The 19,910-nt window shown below is 43.0% G+C and overlaps 1 protein-coding gene across 5 annotated transcripts in view; it reads left to right on the forward strand.

Moving 5' to 3' along the window:
• The window catches only part of arvcfb (ARVCF delta catenin family member b), a 125,718-nt gene that overhangs the window by 60,082 nt on the left and 45,726 nt on the right, over nucleotides 1-19,910 (forward strand). For all 5 annotated transcript variants that reach the window (XM_056418705.1, XM_056418707.1, XM_056418706.1 and 2 more), the window contains 3 exons: nucleotides 313-818; nucleotides 9,791-9,974; nucleotides 19,682-19,799. In XM_056418705.1, coding sequence (XP_056274680.1) covers nucleotides 313-818; nucleotides 9,791-9,974; nucleotides 19,682-19,799 — 808 coding nt within the window. The remainder of the gene's footprint in view (nucleotides 1-312; nucleotides 819-9,790; nucleotides 9,975-19,681; nucleotides 19,800-19,910) is intronic.

The raw sequence follows: 19,910 nt of genomic DNA on the forward strand, positions 1-19,910 counted from the left end.
TGCCACCTGACAGTGAGGAATAATAAGCGGAAGGTTGCTTACCATATCGCTGCTATTGCAGGGAATTGCCAATAACGGATCCAAAGCACAGATCGCGATGTGTCCCCTTCACTCTCTTTACCCTCCATCGCCCACAACTTCTCACCTCTCACTCACCCTGTCCTCTGCTTTCCCTTTTCTCCTCATTCGTCTCCGACTCTCACCTCAGTTGGCTTCTCTCAAAGTCTTTTCCCCCGGCTGTCTAATTCCTCTCCCAGACAAATCCCGTCCATCTCCCTTGTGCTCACTGTCCTCTCCTCTCTCGTGTTCCAGAGGGTACCCAGAGGAAGCCATCGAGGCCGAGCTGATCGATGAGCGCCACCCCTACATCCATGGCATTTATTCAGCGCCGCTGGCCCAGCCGGAGAGGGGGAGCATGGCCAGTCTGGACCGCACGGGTGGCCGACGCTCACCGTCCATTGACAGCATCCGCAAGGACCCGCGCTGGCGTGACCCAGACCTCCCCGAGGTCATCGCTATGCTGGGTCACCCCATCGACCCGGTCAAGTCCAACGCCGCCGCCTACCTGCAGCACCTGTGCTACGAAAATGACAAGATTAAGAAGGATGTGCGTCAGCTGAAGGGGATTCCTGTTCTGGTGGGGCTTCTGGACCACCCCAAATCAGAAGTCCACCGCAAGGCTTGCGGTGCCTTGCGCAACATCTCCTACGGCAAGGACAATGACAACAAGGTGGCCATCAAGATCTGCGACGGCATCCCGGCCCTCGTCCGCCTGCTGAGGAAGACCAACGACATGGAGGTTCGAGAGCTCATCACCGGTAAGAACAAACATTTCCATTATAAACTCTCAAAATAATGAGATACGGCTCATTCAAAATGACACAAAAACATAGTCCTTATTCAATTGTGAATCAATACAAACATGTTATAGAAGTACCTGGTCATCAGGCAGCAAAACCATCTATTTAAATGTATGATCAATTATGTTTTACGAAAAGTGAAGTGAAAAATAACCCAAGCAGATGGTCGTCTCCACTTTACTCCGGATCACCACGGTAACAAACTTTTTCTGAATGCAGCAGGAACAAAAGCACTTTTGGAAAAGACATTGTTCAGGAGAGTTGCACTGGAATGCATGGTTGGGCAATTGTTATTCTTTACTGTCTGGGAAGGATGTTGTGGGGATATTATCATATCATGTTTTAGTTTTACACATGACAATTAGGTGTCATTCAGATATTTATGTATGCCCATTTAGTTTGCCTCCATTTTCTATTTTTTTGTGTCAGTGTCTGAAAAATGTCTCGACCACATCACCCATATTGTTTGAAATAACGTGTCATGGATATGTTTGATTGCATTTCACAAGTCAGACATCATTTACAGATGCCTTGTCATAGGTAAGGATTATTATGTCATGCACAAACCGCCTGCTTTGCACTGGCTGCTGGCTGTCTCTGTCAGCCTAATTAGTCTCGACTCTCTTTCATTTAAAGTAAGGATAAAGTGCTGGTTTAAAGCCTTTTAAGTTGATATGATAGTACCTTCGTATGCCAGTCCTCTCCAATCATTTTCTGGATACTGCAACTTTATATTCTGTCTGGGAATATACAGAGTTGGCTGCCAACCGCCCATACTCTGCATAATAATGCTTTGGTTGTACTATATTAAGGAGAATGTTTTTGTGTGTTTTCCACACATAATTCTTTCTCATCTCTTACTATTTATATTATATGATTAGTTTGTGCCCCGGCATCCCGTATGGAAATATACAATTCTCGCTGAATTAGCATTGGATTGCAAAACTACCCATACACTAATGAGGGGAGTTGACATTGCTGTAATTCAAAGCTGTAATTAGTCATTCTTTTAATTCTCGTGAGGACACATTTTGAGTAAATTGTCTTGGAGATGGCTCTTTTTACCACTTGTAACAAATGCTAATGAGCTAATTAGTCATCATGTTGTAGAGCAATTTCATTTCAATAAAGGATCACGAGGATCACCGTTATACAGAATATCGACACAACATTGTGATATTTGATTACTTTAAACGTAATACACTGTACTGTAAGCACAATAAGATCTAAAGTAGAAACAATGTCCTCCATAGAGAAGCAGATGAGCAGATTGATTAAGGAAAAGCCATCGGCTGCATTGTGAGAAGCTATTGATTCAAATGCCATGATGGGATTTATTCTCCTTGACCTGGTACATCTCAACGGGGGACTGTAGTGGTGTGTGTGTCTTTCCAAGGGCTCAACTAATCCCCAACATGATTGGTTTGACCCGACTGGCCGGTAAGCACGCTTTGCCATCGGAGAAGGGGCTTTTGTTTTCACACGTATGAAAAAGGAGAACTGCTCGAAAGTGAGATGCTTGATCTTTTTCGAATTAGCCGCCACATGAGAAACACAGTATACGTGCCAACCCAAGTCATAAAAAGGGAGTTACTTATGAGGTCATTTTACAGTTTAGAGAAGGGAAAGTTTTGGTAGCCATCAACCGTTTCTAGATATGAAAGGTCGGGGCCTTAAAGAGGGAATTCCATGACTGACAGCTGCAATCCAGAAGTATTGACAGTGATACCAGTCATTGAAAAATCACACTTGTTGAGCTGTAGTGTGCATGCATGCATACATGTGTGTGTGTGAAGCTTTCCTTTGCTGTGGCAGATGTCGCGCTGAGCGATGACTGTGCCGCAGCAGAAATGATTACCTTTACAGCGTCATGTTGCTCCCCATCGTAGCTAAAAATAACCCTGCACCACGAGGCTTTTTTTATTTGTTCTCCTCTTTCCCTTCCTCACTCATTATGCACCCTCCTTCGCGCAATCCATTTTTTTGGGGGTACTTCTTCATTCACTACATACACGCTCTCGGTTCAGGTTTCCATCGTCAGTGCTCTGGCCCCAGTAAAAACAGGCCAGTCACAATGCACGCTCAGCGTACAGCCTCAGCGCATGTGGCTAGAATTGGCCGTGTTTTTCTATAATGTATTATGGGTTTTAAATATAGGCCTCTTTTCTTAGTCTGTGTGTTTTAAGAGTTTTCAGTCGGAGCTTGTGCTATCCCTGTAAAGCCACAGAGACGCCTGTTTTCTGCGGGCAAACGGGTGACGTGGAAGGAACCACGGTTGTATTTTCCAACACACAAGACAGACAGGCCAGTCGTTCATATTTTTAGAGCTCTGTACCGTTCAGAGTAATTCTATTTTCCCTCTCGGTAGGCTCTGGGCTGTTTGTGCCCTCCAGCAATTCCCTCTCTGGAAATGTAGATTATTAAGTGGATTTGTCTCCAGTTTTTTTCTTGCATGAGATGTGTGAGTGTTGTAGACTGACACTCAGGCAGGTGCTTGCTGCTTTGTCATTTGGATGAAAAATGCATACGGAGCAATCTGGCAGGCCTCAAAACGACAGAGATGATGTCTAGACCCAGGCGTATATCTGTGCCAAGATTTTGCGGGCTGAGTTTAACATAATCTATACAGCACTATGGAGAGGATGTTTAGGTCTCAATAACCTAAATGTTATCCAAGTCCATTTTAGTTTTAACACCCAGGGTCTCAGAGGACTTAAACCATACGCATCAGATATTGAGAGATGGATCAACACTTGAATTAATTTGCCTGTTTTGATTCGACACCAAACAAAACGCATCGTATCAATCGTGCTCCACTTGCCTCACTCTCACCAGACCGTATGTGACAGTTTGGGCTCAGCTTACCGGCCTCAGCCCCTATCAACATTTACACGCTGTTGCATAGGATACACACATATACACATAATGAACATTATTATTTCATAGAACAACATAACTCAGGTCCCCCAATATGATCCACGACCCATCTGCTGTAAACATCATTGGTCTTTATATATATTTGTGTCGGTGTGTAAGTATGTATACATATTGCACAATTCACTGAGCCCTTCCCTTTAAAAACTTCTTCCTGGGGATCGACCTCAGCACCCTGCCTGATGGTCCCTCCCAAATACACATACATAGCTTATATTTCTCTTATTTTATTGGATGTTTACCGAAGGAGACAACAGTTACTGAGGCCTCCTCCTCAAAGAGGGTGATGGTTGGCATAAGGGCTGAGGAGGAGAAGGACAGGAGAGAGGAGGAGAAGGAGGAGAACAGTAATAGGCATTACTAAATTAATAGCCCTGCTAGAAGAGCAACATATCTGCCAGTGGTGACTGGAAAATTGAATTAGCCTCAGCTCCAGTCCTATTCCCAGTCCAGGTCCCGGTTGGTCCAGCCCTCACATCCCTCCCATGCTTTAGGGAGATGAATACAAAGAGAAACAGGAGGTAACACTTGGTTACAACTTGAATCTTTTGCTCCTCATCTTGTCACTTATGTTTTAAAATAAGTGTTGTTAAGGATATTTCAAGCTCTCACAAATCAGAGCTGTCTGTTTGTGAATGATTGAAGAGGCAGTTAACGGTATTCTACTTACCCTCAGGCTGGATTGGATTTAAGATGAAGGAAACAGGAGCATATCACAGGTTGATGGGAGAAGAGACTGTTGTTGTTACATACATATCGGGTTCTTCAAAAGCCTTTCCGAGCGCATTATCCCCTGAGGAATAGAAGCGTAGCGTGAGCAGTGTATACTCGCTTTCTGTGATCTCTTTGGGGATGGTTTAGTAGCTGAATGAGTTTTGTTTCCAAGAAAACATCACAATATATTTTACAACTTATTCCTCACATTCTGCTCTTTGAATGGATTCTTTCATGATCAACTCAACCAGACTGTTTACCCCGTTTAGAACTTTTCTCAGCAGATAAATAACATTAATAATCCAGAAAGGAATACAAAAAATGTACATCTTGAAAGCAGTTGGACTTAGTTATTAAAATCGTGGTAAAGTCATGGACTGTTATGTTATGGCCCTGCTGGGAAGCATGCCTTTATTGGATAACAAACTTGTGAGCAAAGTGATAAGAGAAGTTAAAATCATAATAACAAATCTATAGTAAGATCGGTAGTCCAATGAGCCGTTGTCATCACGAGACAGCGAGACGTCTCCAACCCACCTTCCTCTGACAAGCTGAGGACAGAAAATAGAGTAAACCTGATATAGAGTCCCGAACCTGAAACCGAGGCTGGATGGAGATCGTCACTTCCACAGCACTCAGTCATCTTAAATAGCGTTGTGTCTGTGGGCTGTATGCCTGTCGTCATTGATGGATCACAGCCACCCACAAAGACAGGCCTGAGCCTCCCCTCTGGCATATGTGATCAGTGTACAGCGGACTGAATTCACGGCGTGAAGCAATGTTTCAGCTGTAGTAGTGGAGGCGATTTGGCGCAGAGAAAGTTTGCATGGTTAGATGGTACTTTTTGCATCCTGGCTTAAGTATCTTACCTCAGGACTGAGGTGTTTATGATCTTTTTTTTAAATTGCTTTTTTGCTTGCGCACAAGATAATTCAAAGATGCACACAATTTTCAAGTTAAATGCAGAAATGCAGATATATGTATATGATTACGGTCTGTGTTTTATGATGACGTATAAACAACACTCAACATAGTTGTAAAATGAGAACGTTTGTGCCCCCTCTGCCATCTTGTAAACAGTCAAGTCAAAACTAAGCCAGACAGCTGCAGTGGGACTCCTCGGCTCTGATTGGTGGTTTTTCATGTTTTTGTATCTGTCTCTGTCTGTCTGACAATTTTAGCAAATATGACAAAAGTCACAAGTTAAGAACTGTGACGTTAATTAATGCACTGTTCCTAGGTACTAAGCATTTCCCATATTTCTTTCTGCGCTTCTTGTCTTCCGTAAGCTCTCCTTGCTCCCCGTGTGCTGACTGCATGCTGAATGTTGCTTGTCACAAGTAAAGCTAATGCTAATGGAGGTAATCGAGCTGTCAGCCTAGCAGGCAGGCGTGCTATCATACACACAACACAAGAGCACATTTGTTGTTATTGTGATTCATGCCTGGATCCTCATACTTCCTCCCATACGCTCTCATGCACGTGGTTACAATAAATGACGAAGTTTACCCTGTAAAAAAGAGAGCGGGGAAGATATTCTCCAGAGAAGGTGTGGGCGGTTAATTTCAGAGGACCATAAGTCAAATTAAACTTTAAAAGAGCAATTACCAGTTGAAATTACATATAATAAACTATATATATATATATATTATAAAAAATGGCAACAAATCTAGCAGTTTTGATGGGATTCCCTTGCTCTTGTTGTTAACTTTTCCTGATTTGTAATTCATTGTGTTGGGTGCACAACAGAACGTTTAGTTGTTGCTTTGACTGCTGCAGTGCCAGAAATAACTTTAATGAGTGAAGCACATGGGTACCATCGTCAGTGCGCAATGTGACGTTTTCTGTGATACCTGATGTCTTTGTAAAAACTGTACGCAGGACCTCTGAAAAAAACGACAGAATGTGTATGTTTGTGATATTATTTCCTCCCAAAAGCACTCAAATGTGCATTCAGTGGAGGGAAGAAAATTAAGCGACAATAAACATGACCAACCATTGTGATCCAACAACTACACACAGACCAACGTATCCTCATTCATCAGGTATGATATCCCGGCTCAGACCTACACCTGGTTTGAACCGTGGGTAGGTCTGGGTAGATAGCACTATGCAATAAAGGCAGAACACAAACATGTAATACTGGTGTAATTTCTTCAATCAGAACTTCAATTATACTGATGGAAGAGCATCCATATGTTTAAATAACATCTCAGCTTGTATTTTTTCCAAGTTTAACGTACCATGAAAGTGGTTGGGGGACAGAGAAAAATCAATTTTAAATTTCTAGAGGTATGAAATTGACAGAAAACGCATGAAGCACAAGATCAAACTAGCCTTCATTCAACAATGCAATTACCTGAAGATTGTTTGTTTTGAGCATTGGGGACATTTTGCCCCGGAATTATTCTCTCGGGTGATGTTTACTCTCGTGTTGTTTTCCCAACAAGTGAATCAAGTGTATTTAGTTTGTAATTAAACTTATTACCTGTATATTAGCAACCAGGTACGAAATCCGTTATTCTAAAAAAAGAAAATATGCTTTGTTTGAGGGAGAATTTGGTATTATTGATGGGCATACAAGGCTTTGTCTGTTTAGGGATATATATATATAAGGAGTACGTCCTACTGGGAGGAGACCCCGGGGAAGACCCAGGACACGCTGGAGAGATTACATCTCCCGGCTGGCCTGGGCCTGCCTCCCTCTCAGATCCCTCAGAATGGAAAAATGAGAGAGGAAGTCAGAGGGAGTCTGCTCTGTCTGCTGCCCCCTGCCCCCCCCCGAAGCGGATGAGAATGGATGGATATAAGGAGTACAACTTTGAGTAAAATTACAGCACATCGTTCACACTGTCCAAAATGTTAAATATTCTCACTGAACTTCCAGTCCGATAAACATGATCTGTTTAGCACAGAAGAATATATCAAGTTGGCTTTAGTGAGTGTTCAGTACCCTGAATCACAATAAGGTGTGTGAACTGTGAAGGTGTGTGAACTGTGAAGGTGTGTGAAAGTGTGTGAAGGTGGCCCATGGAGCCACAATAGCTTCCCAGTTAAATACTGGAAGCCAGTCTTGTTACCGACTGGAACCACAGAGGGAATGAAGGTTACATTAGACATGCAACTGTGAAGGTCATGAGCCGCGTACAAACTCAAAATATCACAAGAACACCGTATGTAGATTAGTCTAATGCGTACGAAAATAAATTTCCCAACGTCTTGTGGAAGGACACCAGGTTTCTCCAGGCTCAGGATTTATTTTTAGCCCTGGCCTGTCCCCCGAGACGCTTTTTTCTCTCCTTTTGTGCAGAGAGAGCATGATTTAACAGAGGAAATATTGACCATCTGGAACATGTGCAGAAACTCTTTTAAAGGACGGGGCGAGACGTTTATGTGGCTCTGCTAATGGTCTGTTACTGTGGGACAAGAGGGAATCGCAGACCGTGGCTGTCTGTGTGTGTGTGTGCACAAGTGTGTCAGGTCATTTATATCAGGCAGAGTGCGTCTTTGAGCTCTTCTGCGTGCGTTTTGTTTGATCTCAATTGTGTAACTCCCAGTTGTTGTTGTCTTTGGAACAGATGTTTGCAAACTGCGAGGCGTGGGAGAGTCAAAGGAGGGTTTGTGGAGGGATTGTGTTACTGTGTGAGGGTAAAAGGACCGGAGCGTGTGCTGTTGTTCTAAAACACAACCGAGTTGGTTGTTGAAGTCCGGACGGCTGATGTGGGCCGTTCACAACACAGCCAGCTGTCACGGGCAGCAGCAGTGGTGTGACACAGAGCTCATGGAGCCAATTAAGGCTCAGAGACAGCAGTAGGGGGGCTGGACAGCTGCAGGGTCCACCATGATTTTATCATAAAAAAAGAAAGGGGTTGGAGGGAGCGTGTCCAATGTCGGAGAGTGGAGATTTAAATTCAATTCAATCCGATTCATTGTGTAAAGCCAAAACTACAAATCACAAATGTGCCTCTGAGGGCTTTACAAACTGTACACAGACACATTCCTCTGTCTTGGGACCCCGACGTTCATAGGGAAAAAATGAAGGCACTTATATCTCCTGTTATACCTCATGTTTTATTCATAATTAAAGTAGTCCAGTGATAGTCGTCTGTACCTCCATGGATACATTACAAACAGGAAGTGCCATTCACTAATTTGGCATACTCGTGGTAATAGTGTCAGACTCTGTAAACCCCGAATTTGGACTACCAAATCAGAACCAGAATGCAACCTTAATGCCTGAATTTTTTTAAGAGAAAAGAAATGGGGAGAAAAGTGATGAGAGACAAAGGCAGAGGGAGATCAGGGTGATGCTGTAATAAAAACTGAATCCACGTTAAACATGGACTTCAAAGTTTCTTTTTTATTGTACTTTCCTCAAATCAGAGGCTGCCTCGCTCCACAGCGTCCATCTGTCTACATGAAAACTCAGTTGATGCTGACGCTTTATCGCAGCACTTTATTTTCGCGGGGTCTGGTTGCCTGGCGATGACGCCAACAACGTCTACTTTGTCTGCCTGCCTCTCTTTTGTGAAACCTCCGGATGCTTATACCCAGCTCAATTTAGTGTAGCTCTCTTGCAGAAGTATGAAATGGGCTGCCTGTTCGAGAGATGTTCAGGTACATAGAAAATGCTTTCTCCTCCCCTTGAATTGTTTGGACGATAAAATCGAGGAGGTGATGGATACACAACGGTGTCCTGTTGCTCTAGAGTTACATTCATTGAATTCATATGATTACGGTTAAAGTAGTATATTATTTAAAAAGTGATACTACAGTAGTTGAGAAATAGGATTAAACATCGTTAGGTTACTTCCTGTATCCTCACTATTCCTATAGCATTAACATAAGAGTATTATAGCAATATCACAGTGATTATGGTCTTCTCTGAACTCTGTGTTGATTACAACACAATGTTGTAATCAACATTCAGAGAATACCATAGACTAATACTTTTATTATCTTCCCACGGGAGCCTACACAATGTCAGCCCTCGTGGGAAGATAATGAAAGTATTCGTCTTTTTAAAAATATTGTTCAATATGACTTTTTCAAAAGTGGTGTACCTCCAATCTTAATGTATTTTTTTGCTGCTTTACAGCTGTTGTTATATTGCAGCACTTTCACTCTCCTCCTATTACACCTTCCTTATTCCTCATCTTCTTGATTCCTCTTCTGTCCTCCCTATTTCCCTTTATAATCCTCTTTCCAAATCACATATTTATTGACCTTCCTATCACTATCCTCCTAATATGTCTTCTGATTTCTTCTTTCCTCCCCTCCAGGAACCTTGTGGAATCTGTCGTCCTATGAACCCCTGAAGATGGTGATCATCAACCACGGCCTGCAGACTCTGACCAACGAGGTTGTTATTCCCCACTCGGGTTGGGAGCACGAGCCCAACGAGGACTCGAAGCCCCGCGATGCCGAGTGGACCACCGTCTTCAAGAACACCTCCGGCTGCCTCAGGTGGGTTTTGTCCAAAAAAATATGAATTTTGGTAGCAACAACAAAAAAATCCTTTAAACAACATTTAATAAGAGAGTTTCAGTTTGAGTGTTTAGAATAACTTTGTGATGCTCACATATCATCACCACAAGCCGAGTTCATTATAGTCCCATTAAATTGGAGATAAAGCAGACATGTATATGATCAATTTCTCTTTAATTAGGCAGCTCCGACCAAAACAATTAGATTGATCTTTAGCACTACAGGTAGGAGACAAGTAGAAACATCTATTTTTGATTTTGGGGGTTGTTAAATGACATAGATCACCGGTTTAAAACAGATATTCTGTGTATTGTTAAATGCAGAAAGAAGGGCAATGAGGCCGACCATTTTTTACGCTCATGGGAATGAGTGGTCGTCCCGTAACCACAAGGTAGCTGGTTCAATCCCCGCTCTCCCCATAGTTGAATGCCGGAGTGTCCTTGAGCAAGAAACTGAACCCCCAGTTGCTCCCTGTGCACTTCACTGCATAAAATGTCTTTCTGTCTTTCTTTTCTTTCCTTGGTTGTTTCTGGTTGTTATGAGATGGAATATTAGACGGCTGGGTAAAACAACTGCCAGTGGCGAGCTAAAGAAACACACCAAATATACAGTTCTCAGCGCTACTCATCTTGATAAATTTATTTAAAAAAGAGAAAAGTAGTGGAAATAACACAAAGAGGAAGAAAAACTGCTATTTCTAATGCAAGTCCGAATATGAACACTTTGTAAAACCAGAAGGCTGTCTTTTGTATTTTGTACAGATTGAAAGCTTTTAGACAAAAGCAGCTTCAAATCAACACGGATACAGATAGACGTGAGGCCGAATTGTAGAAACAGATGGCAGATGTATTCAGATTAAAGTCAATTTGGGTTTAAATTACGTGGACATATTTTAGAGATCATCTTGGATTTCATAGAGCGGATGCTTGACGCATATACATGTTTTCAGAATGATACCAGTTGCAGCTCGATACAGGTGTGACATATGTGAGACTGTTGGGCCAGGTTCAGGTTTATGTTATTAGGCACGAAAATAATGTACGCTATGGAAGATGCTGTGTTCTCGCTGTGTCTGTACGTAGGTGAAGTATGCTGGACGTCTGACTGCAGCAGACTGCTGGGTGACATGAACCAAACTTCATCACATACAGTTAACACTGCTGCAATTTTGAGAAGTTATTCGTACCTTTTCATTCGAATATGTGTCGGGTAACTTTGTAACCATGCCACTCTGAGACCAAGGGGTAGCATTATAAACTATCTGAAATTAGCACAGAAATGAAGTTAGTCTCACTCTTATTCAAGCTGAGAGTAGATAGATTTAGCCCGCAGTGCAAAGTCAATATGTCCGTTTCTGTTTTTTTATTATAGCACTCTCTCTCTCTCTATTTGATAATAAGAAAACATTTGAGCATCAGTGTTAATTGGGATAAAAAACCTTGGCTTTTGAATGAGTGTGTGTTTAACTCTTATGTGTGAGCTACGCTATTAGACCTGAAGGCTGTGCTTGGAGTGTTTTCAGTGACCAGAACATGGAGTTGTTCTTAGGTCAGTCATCCAAAATGGTGTTAACCCCTCCGTTTCCACGGCGACATAGCTCAGTGTTAAAGTGGCCTGACTCACTGGGCCATGCTGCTGACCCTGTCTGGTCCATTTGTTTGAAGAAGAGACGGTCTGCTTTAGTCCTGGGAGGCTCTCGTCTGAGATTATAACTTGAATGAACTAAACCTCTTCCGTACGCATGCTGCTCTCTGCGGTCGCATTGCTCTCGGCTGACGGAACAAAGCCTTCAGATGTTTGTTTGGCTTGAACCTTTTGGCCAGGAACCTGCTGCCTTGCTAAAAGGTGCTGAATCCATTCTACCTCTGACCTGCAGTCAAATCGTGTTCACAGGGATGCACAAACAATGTAAACATGTGTCGAACATGGTCACATCCACGGTGGTGTTTTCAGATTGCTATATCAAAGTTAGCTGTCCACACTGAAACATCTTTGTCCTATTTATTTTCTGTCAGTAACAGGAATGTATTTCCCAAACATTAATATAATACGTGTAATTTATAGCTTACAAACTTGGCAAAGCGCGACACATCACCATATAACTGCCACTCCAGCTTCTACCTCTGTCTGTCTTTGGTTTTATTAACGACTTAGTTTATTTTTAAAAGGTTGTTAACAACCATTACGGACATATTGTTTAAGTTACCGTGCACTTTATGAGCATGCATTCCGCAGTTTACGAGGGGGATGCAAAATCACTGAATGTATTGTCCACTGTACTGCATGTAAACACACACTTAACACACTGAGTGGTAAGAATCGATAGTGAACCTGTCACCAGACTGGACACCAAGGAAGATAAATACCTTTTCAGCTCACAATTAGGAATCAGCTTTGAAATTGTGTCCGTTCCACGATTGAACTACTTCACCTGCCTTCTGATGTGATCACCTTCCAGTATCTGATTCCCATCTTGACTGCTCACTGTTTCCCACGAGAGTTTTAGCCTATGTTCGTAATTAGTTTGTTGATGTCAGTTTGGGTTTTAGGAAATTGCATTTATCATAGTTTTCTGACATTGTATTGACCGAGCGATTAAATACCTAAATTGCAGTTTCATTAATAATGGAAAGAAATCACGGGTTGCACCTCGACATCAGTGTTATCGAAAAGCTTTTCTGTTTTCAGAATTCTCTGCACATTTTGTAGAGAAGAGCGTCAGCATTCAACTCCAATGTAATTTGGAGCGCACCTCAGAAACCTCAGCCAAACATGCTCTCTGTCTCAGTCTATAAATGCTGTTATCAACTGAGGATGACTACTTGAGAGCAAGCATCTTGAATTCCTTTCATGAGTAGTGTTCCCTCTCCAAGTATCTCCTATCTTCTACCTTGCATGCTAAATCAGTTATTTTGGCTTCAACTCAGAATGACAGCACTAAATTTTGAGTACAGCGAGTGTACAGTGTGTGTGTGTGTGTGTGTGTGTGTGTGTGTGTGTGTGTGTGTGTGTGTGTGTGTGTGTGTGTGTGTGTGTGTGTGTGTTTACTTGTGTGTGTGTGTGTGTGTGTGTGTGTGTGTGTGTGTGTGTGTGTGTGTGTGTGTGTCCAGCGTAGAGCGTCTCCTGCAGTACACGCTGCGGCTGGTTGACATCCAGAACAATATAACATCCAAATCCAGCTCAGACAGAAAGTACCATAATTTATTTCACACATTGTTGCTCCGCATCAGATGAATTTCCAGCTAGTTTTCTCTGGCTATAAAAATTATGGAAACTTGCTTGTAATTTGAGAAAATGTTCTGCTCAGTTGAAGAGCAGCATTAACGAATCAAGAGGGAATAAATAAAAGAGCTCTGATATAGCGAAGGAAAGTCATAGAGAAGTCATCACATGTTCTCTCAGGGCCACAGTGGGAACCTGCTCTCACTGTTTCTCATCGTCTTCCTCAAGACTTCTATCATTATCTGTCGCGCTCTCTCTTCCTCTTTGTGTGTCTGTGCTGTGGGTTCTTCACCGTCTTCCCAAACAGATATCTGCTGTCACATATCACAGCATCCCCCTATGCTCACCCTTCCTCGCCCCTCGATGCAGCCACTGCTGACAAGAATACGTCTCCATGGTAACGGTGACCAAGCCCACAGTTGCCTTGACGCCAGGGTTGTTTTGTTTGCTGGGGAGAAGTGCTGATGCCAGGGGGAATCTGTTTACTCCCACCAACAGACACTGCTTGCACCTCAATAAAGCCGGGGATAGTTTTATTATAATAGCCTCCTCTGTCGATAGGAGCCAGCTTATTTACAGTGTTTACGCGTGGGGCTCGGTGAAGGGGAAACTGTGTGTGTTGGAATTGGATGTGAAGAGCTGGTTCTGGTGCCAGATGTCAATGCGCTGACATTGGCATACAGCAGAGGGTTCCTTAGTATAGAGCGTATTCACTCACGTGACCACAACAAACTCTGGCGGCCATGTTGGGGTCCCACCACGGCATTGTTTTGCTTGTTTGTATGCCGCTCTTTGCTTAGAAATGACCATTATATCCTGAAGGAGACACGATTTCAGTTCAAAGCGGTGTGCCTTGTGATTATGGTACTGTGCCTCATTGTTGGATGTGGGACTAATGATTCAGAATATGGGTTTATCAGCTCAACAAGACAGGCTATTACTTCAACTTGTCATGCATCTACTTCGGCTTCACTCGGCGTATGAGCGTTAGGACTGTTCTCATGTGTTTCTGTTGATACATCGGGTTGTGGGCACGTTTCCATTGACACACTCTCGTCAATAATCTCTTTTTGCTTTTTCGCCGAGCGAAAATCAATGTCTTTCACTTGCGCAAAAGGAACTGTGGATGGAAACTTGGGAAGAAGCCATGAACATGGCAACTCCGTCGGGCCATGTCTGCCTTTACTCTGTGATTAATTTCAAGGTAAAATAAAACACTGGCTCCATGGGAACAGCACTCAGCACGGCCAGCCAGGCACTGCTGGTCCTGAAGGAGCTGGAAGCGGCTTCATCAGACACTCGTCCTGGAGGCGGAGCTGTGCGACTACGGTTCATATTATGAACCCAGACACGGGGCGCTTGATGTTCCGACATTTGTGGTATTTCCACAGCAAGTATAACGCAGAAATAGTTGTTAATGTCCCATGGTCGATAGCGGAAATGAAAACTGTTTTACAGGAATGTGACCGGGATATGTGCTGGTAACTAGCGAATTAACCACAAAGTGTTGAGCGAGTAAAATCAGGTAAAAAAGCGTTGCAAATATTCAATTCCAACCGCTGAAATCTTTCTTTGGTAATGCAGAAGGACATGAGGTTGCTGGGCTCTCGCATAATCAAACAGCGGACACGATAGCCAGGTCAACTTCTTCTGACATTTAATAAGTGGGACCCCAAGATGGCGCGATTGAGATTCTGACGTCACGTGAATACGCTCTATAGCCTCACAGAACTGCCAGCGTGGCTGTAGACCTCCAGATGTGTTTTGAGCTCAAACTAAGATGAATCATTGCATATCATTGTTGTGCTTGTTAACTGTGTTTTTCAGGCAAAAGAAAAGCCAACTAAGGCTTTATAGATATCATTAACATTGGGAACAGAAATATTGCAACAAATATGGCAACAAGGAAATAGAAGCAGCTTGTGGACGCATCGCTTCATGAGTCATTATGAGGGGGGGGGGTCTCACACATTGTGAGTGTGTAAACACTTTCATGTCCCCACATTGTGACTGTGAACATATTCACGTCCCCACATTGTGACTGTGTGAACATATTCATGTCCCCACATTGTAATATGATAGCCTGTCTAATCAACGACTGCAGCTGAAAAGTAGTTTGTTCCTTGTCATAGACGGAAAGGTACAGGTGTTGCGAATAAGAATGACTTTGTTCTATTTATGTAAACTGTGACAGTAAGCCAACATGCACAATACCACGGCTCTGAAAGTGAAGCAGCTAAATGGAATTCAGAGTTCATTCATGTTATTGCTAACAGCTGTATGCAAGTATCTCTCTCTCTCTCTCTCTCTCTCTGTCATTTCCCTTCTAATATAGGGCCATATACAATTAACTTATATTTACAACCACGTTAAGCTGGCAGAATAACAAACTCTTGTCGCTCTCCACCGCTCCTTTTCTCTGTTCTCTGGACAGCGCTGCTGTGACATAAGCACCGCCTACAACCAACAGCGCTGTCCATGGTCCTGACACAACAGCTGAGCGGTATTGTCATGTTTTGTATCGGCCAATGACTTTGATTTATTTACTATGTATTTATATATATACACACACACATGAATATGTTTACTATACTCTACATATGATTATACTTTTTGAGGTGGACACCCTTATTGTCAGATAAGTGTTTGTATTACTACTAATTGTATTGCTCTGCTTGTCCGGTATCACATCCACTTCTTGGATCACGGCCCAGAAAATAGCTGCATTTCATTTCCTCGGCAGTCTAGGTAGTCTTTCTTTTTCCACTGACATATATTTACTGTCAACTACTTCACTGTCCATAAATTCAAACGTGCATATGCTACGTATAGATAGGGTGGATGTGTTTGTAATTATATAATAAACCTGATCAATACAATCAAGTGCGCCACCTATTTACATCGTGGAAATGAAATGCCCACCGACTGATCTATTTCATCTCATGTCTGGGAAGAATCCATAAAATGAATCAGAAATTAAATCGGGATCGATAAAACATAAAGGATACCCGACACCAGGGTCCACATATTGTCAGGTCTTTGTGACGAGGTGAGGCTCAGGCGCAGAGAGAGACAGGCTGGACGCAATATGAATAACAACAAAAAAACACTCTTTAATGAGGCAAAACAGTTTACAAAAAAACAAGGTCCAAAAGGGGCAGGCAGAGGATCGTCGGTCAGGGCAGGCAGGCAGGATCAGATACGACAGACAGGACGACGGGAAAAAGACACAGAACTAGAGACGACAATCCGACAGCAGACAAGGGAAAGACTGACACAATATATAGGGGGGGAAACAGGTGTACGACATCAGACAGTAACGAGACAAGAGTGGCTGAGGGCAGGTGCAGGGAATTAAACAATTAAGACAGAGAAGACACAGAGGAGACATAGGAGACACGGAACACAGGAGAAACAGAACAGGGTGTTACACATATGGCCCTGCAGTGTTCCCCTTGCCCTTGTATGATGTTAGTGGAGGTCAGCCACGACTCCATCCATCTCCATCAGTCTCCAAGAGTCCAGCTCCAGTCTATTGGTCTCAGCTGCTCTATTGTCCCATGATGGCCACATGACTCTGAGCGACCTTCACACCCACACTTCATCGGATAAAGCACGCACACTATAGGCCATGCAGATCACAGGCACAGGGTGTGTGTGTGTCTGCTGTGTTTCTGCAATTGGTTGTAAAAGAGAAAAAGAATGTCCCTGTTTCTCTTTTATAATTACCGTATCACTGTAATGTCGCTGGAGTCAGAATTTATTTTTCAGTAACGTCGGCGTCAGAAAATCTATCTGCTGTTAAAGGAGAAAACAATGAGAGCTTTGCCTCGGCCCAGTCTTCTGAAAAGGCTCTTGATCTGAAAATGTTGGGGTCTGAATCAGATAAATGACTTACTGCATGTTTCAAACACGTTTACAGTATATTATACCTACTGCCTCTTCTAAACTACTATGAATCAGATGATTATGAGATTTGGTAATGATATGAGGTAATAACAGGGACCGCAAAATTATCTTTTTTCCATTTTTAAAGTACATTTTAATGTTTCACTTGTTGCAAATATCCAAGAAAGGATGATAGAGCTGCGAATGTGTGTAACCGAACTTTATGGCAGTCCTTCCGATGGAGAAATGTCTCACACAACTAAATCTCAATCTTGGCAGCTCAGTTTGGTGACATGACACATCAAGGTTGCTGATAGCTGTAGTGATGCAATACACTTTCCAGCAGTCAGACTAGAACATTTCAGAGGAAGCCACTGGAGGTTGACTCTGTAAACACAACTAACAAAAAGACACAGAAATCCATTCGTCGTCTCAACTAAAGAACTTTAAAAAGAACACTGAAATCTTTTTGTGTAAAGGGGAAGCTAACCTAAGCTAAGGTTTAACCAAAGCTCAATTGATTTTTAAACTCAATTAAAGATACAGATTTGACTAATCAAACTATTATTTTATGTCATCCAATATGCCTATTGTTGTTACTTCATATATGTCACATCTTTCACTTCACTATTTGTTGAGTTAGTTTATTAGATACAATTCTGAAAATCTATCTGTGCAATCATTTGAAGTTGAAAGAGTTGCACGTGTGTGCATTTCATGCAGGTGGACATAAAGAATCACTGATATCGGTTACCATGAAAGTTACTCACATGGTGAGAATGTGAGTAACTCAACAACAGATGGAGCACTCACAGATAGATCAATAATCATCAGCACCTATGTACCTTCAACCCCATGAAATATCTCACCGCCAGATAACCTGTCGGCTGATAAGAGCGCGTACCCACACAGTCTTCACCGACAGACGCACACGTCCATAAACCTTCGACCGAGACAACTGCTCCCGGAAAGACTCCTGCAATTGAAACAGCTGACAATAAAACTCTTTAGTCTGTCTGCCCTGAAACACACTGCTGTCAAATAAATCCAAGGCGGTTTCTCCTCCGAATCCATTAACAGGCGAGGTGATGACCGTTTTCTGACAGCTGGAGACGGACGGGTTTAGTTTATGAGCGGGTCCAGATGTCTGGTGCCGTCTGCCTGGTCCCTACCAAAGAGTAGTCTGAACTAGCACTCGACGAATGGCAGAGACACTCATATACTGGCCGAGAGGATGAGGAGGGCAGGTTATGTGGTTGTGTGTGTGTGTATAGAGTTCTTCTCGTTGTATAAGTCAATAGGTGGAGGTGGACATCGATCCTGCCTTTGAAATTAATGATTAAAAACTCAAATGGAATAGGATGGAGCCGCTCTCGGTCTGTATGTGTATTTTTCTATTTCCTCAACAGCCGTTAATCCGATTGTCTTCAACCTTCGCAGGAGTATTGCTGAGGCCCCAAAGAAATGCGGTGTTGAGTGTAAAGTTACCGGGATGAGCGACAGTACTGGTGTCCAAGAGATCGGCCGCTCCACACAGTCACTTCAAGTCAAACACTTTGCAGTTGTGTCCGTGTTGTGTGAAAAAAGAACATTCTATCGCATGTTGTTGGGCGTGATGTGTGTTTCTGTCCACACAGCACTATAAAGCACTCCACCAGCAGGCTGCCACTCTTCTCCAGTACTAACTGGGGGTGGGCTAATGGGATTAGGTGGGTTGGAGGCCCTCATAAATGAAGTCCCTGGTGAGGAGCAGGGAGCTCCAGCTTTCCCTTAACCCTCTTTAAAGCCTCGCATTTCACAGTCAGTCAGACCGCCGCACTAAGACTGCACCGGCTCTGCTGCCAGTGTGCGTATCGGAGCCGTGCTCAGGCCGCTGGCTGATGTTACACGGATGGCATTTTCCCGTTAGAACCAAAAATGTAATATATATGCATCTTTGTTTTATGATTATTCCAAAAGCAGTCCGGCTTTATTACATTGTACTATTGAGGCCGACAAGGAGGATAACGGCCACAGGCCAGAAAACCACAAGGTTTGCTCAGACTGCTTTTGGATTGCTAATACTGGACTTCAGCTAGCAGGATAACAAACCCTCCTTTGTCCGTCAATCGCTCTCCGCCGCTCCTTTCCTCTGCTCTCTGGAAAGCATCTCCGACAACCAACCGCGCTGTCCATGGCCCTGACGCAACAGCTGATCGGTACAGTCACATGTGACTGTCACTATGATTGCAATGAGAAAAAAAGCTTGATTTATTTATTTATTTTTTACTATCCATTTAGTAGATATTAGTAGCAGTTGTATTCATAATTATACCACAGTTGGAGATAGTGGTGTCTCTTGCTGAGGGGGCAAGATCACTAAAAACCTTCAAACACCCTACACATCTTAGTGTATTGTATTTCATATACAAGATACATCATTTTAAATGTCCACCCTCAGAATCTGAATCATCTGCTGCCAAATGGTTGCAGAAATTGCTGTTTTCCTATTTCTGCAGGTTCTGTCAGCAACAGTTTTATCTTGTTGCAGCCGACTAACCGTTTGTGTTTGTGACTTCTTCGTGTTTCTCCTGTAGAAATGTGAGCTCGGACGGGGCCGAGGCTCGGCGCAGACTGAGGGAATGCGAGGGATTGGTGGACGCCTTGCTGCACGCTCTCCAATCAGCTGTGGGGAAGAAAGACATGGATAACAAGGTCTGAGTCACACCCACTAAAATACATATTCATCAAGACATATTCATATGAGTTTTTGCCGCATGTTTATTGAGATCTTATTGAAGGACCACGCAGATATACTTGTAGTTG

Source organism: Pseudoliparis swirei, chromosome 7, assembly GCF_029220125.1.
Source record: "Pseudoliparis swirei isolate HS2019 ecotype Mariana Trench chromosome 7, NWPU_hadal_v1, whole genome shotgun sequence".
Taxonomy (NCBI): Eukaryota; Metazoa; Chordata; class Actinopteri; order Perciformes; family Liparidae; genus Pseudoliparis; species Pseudoliparis swirei.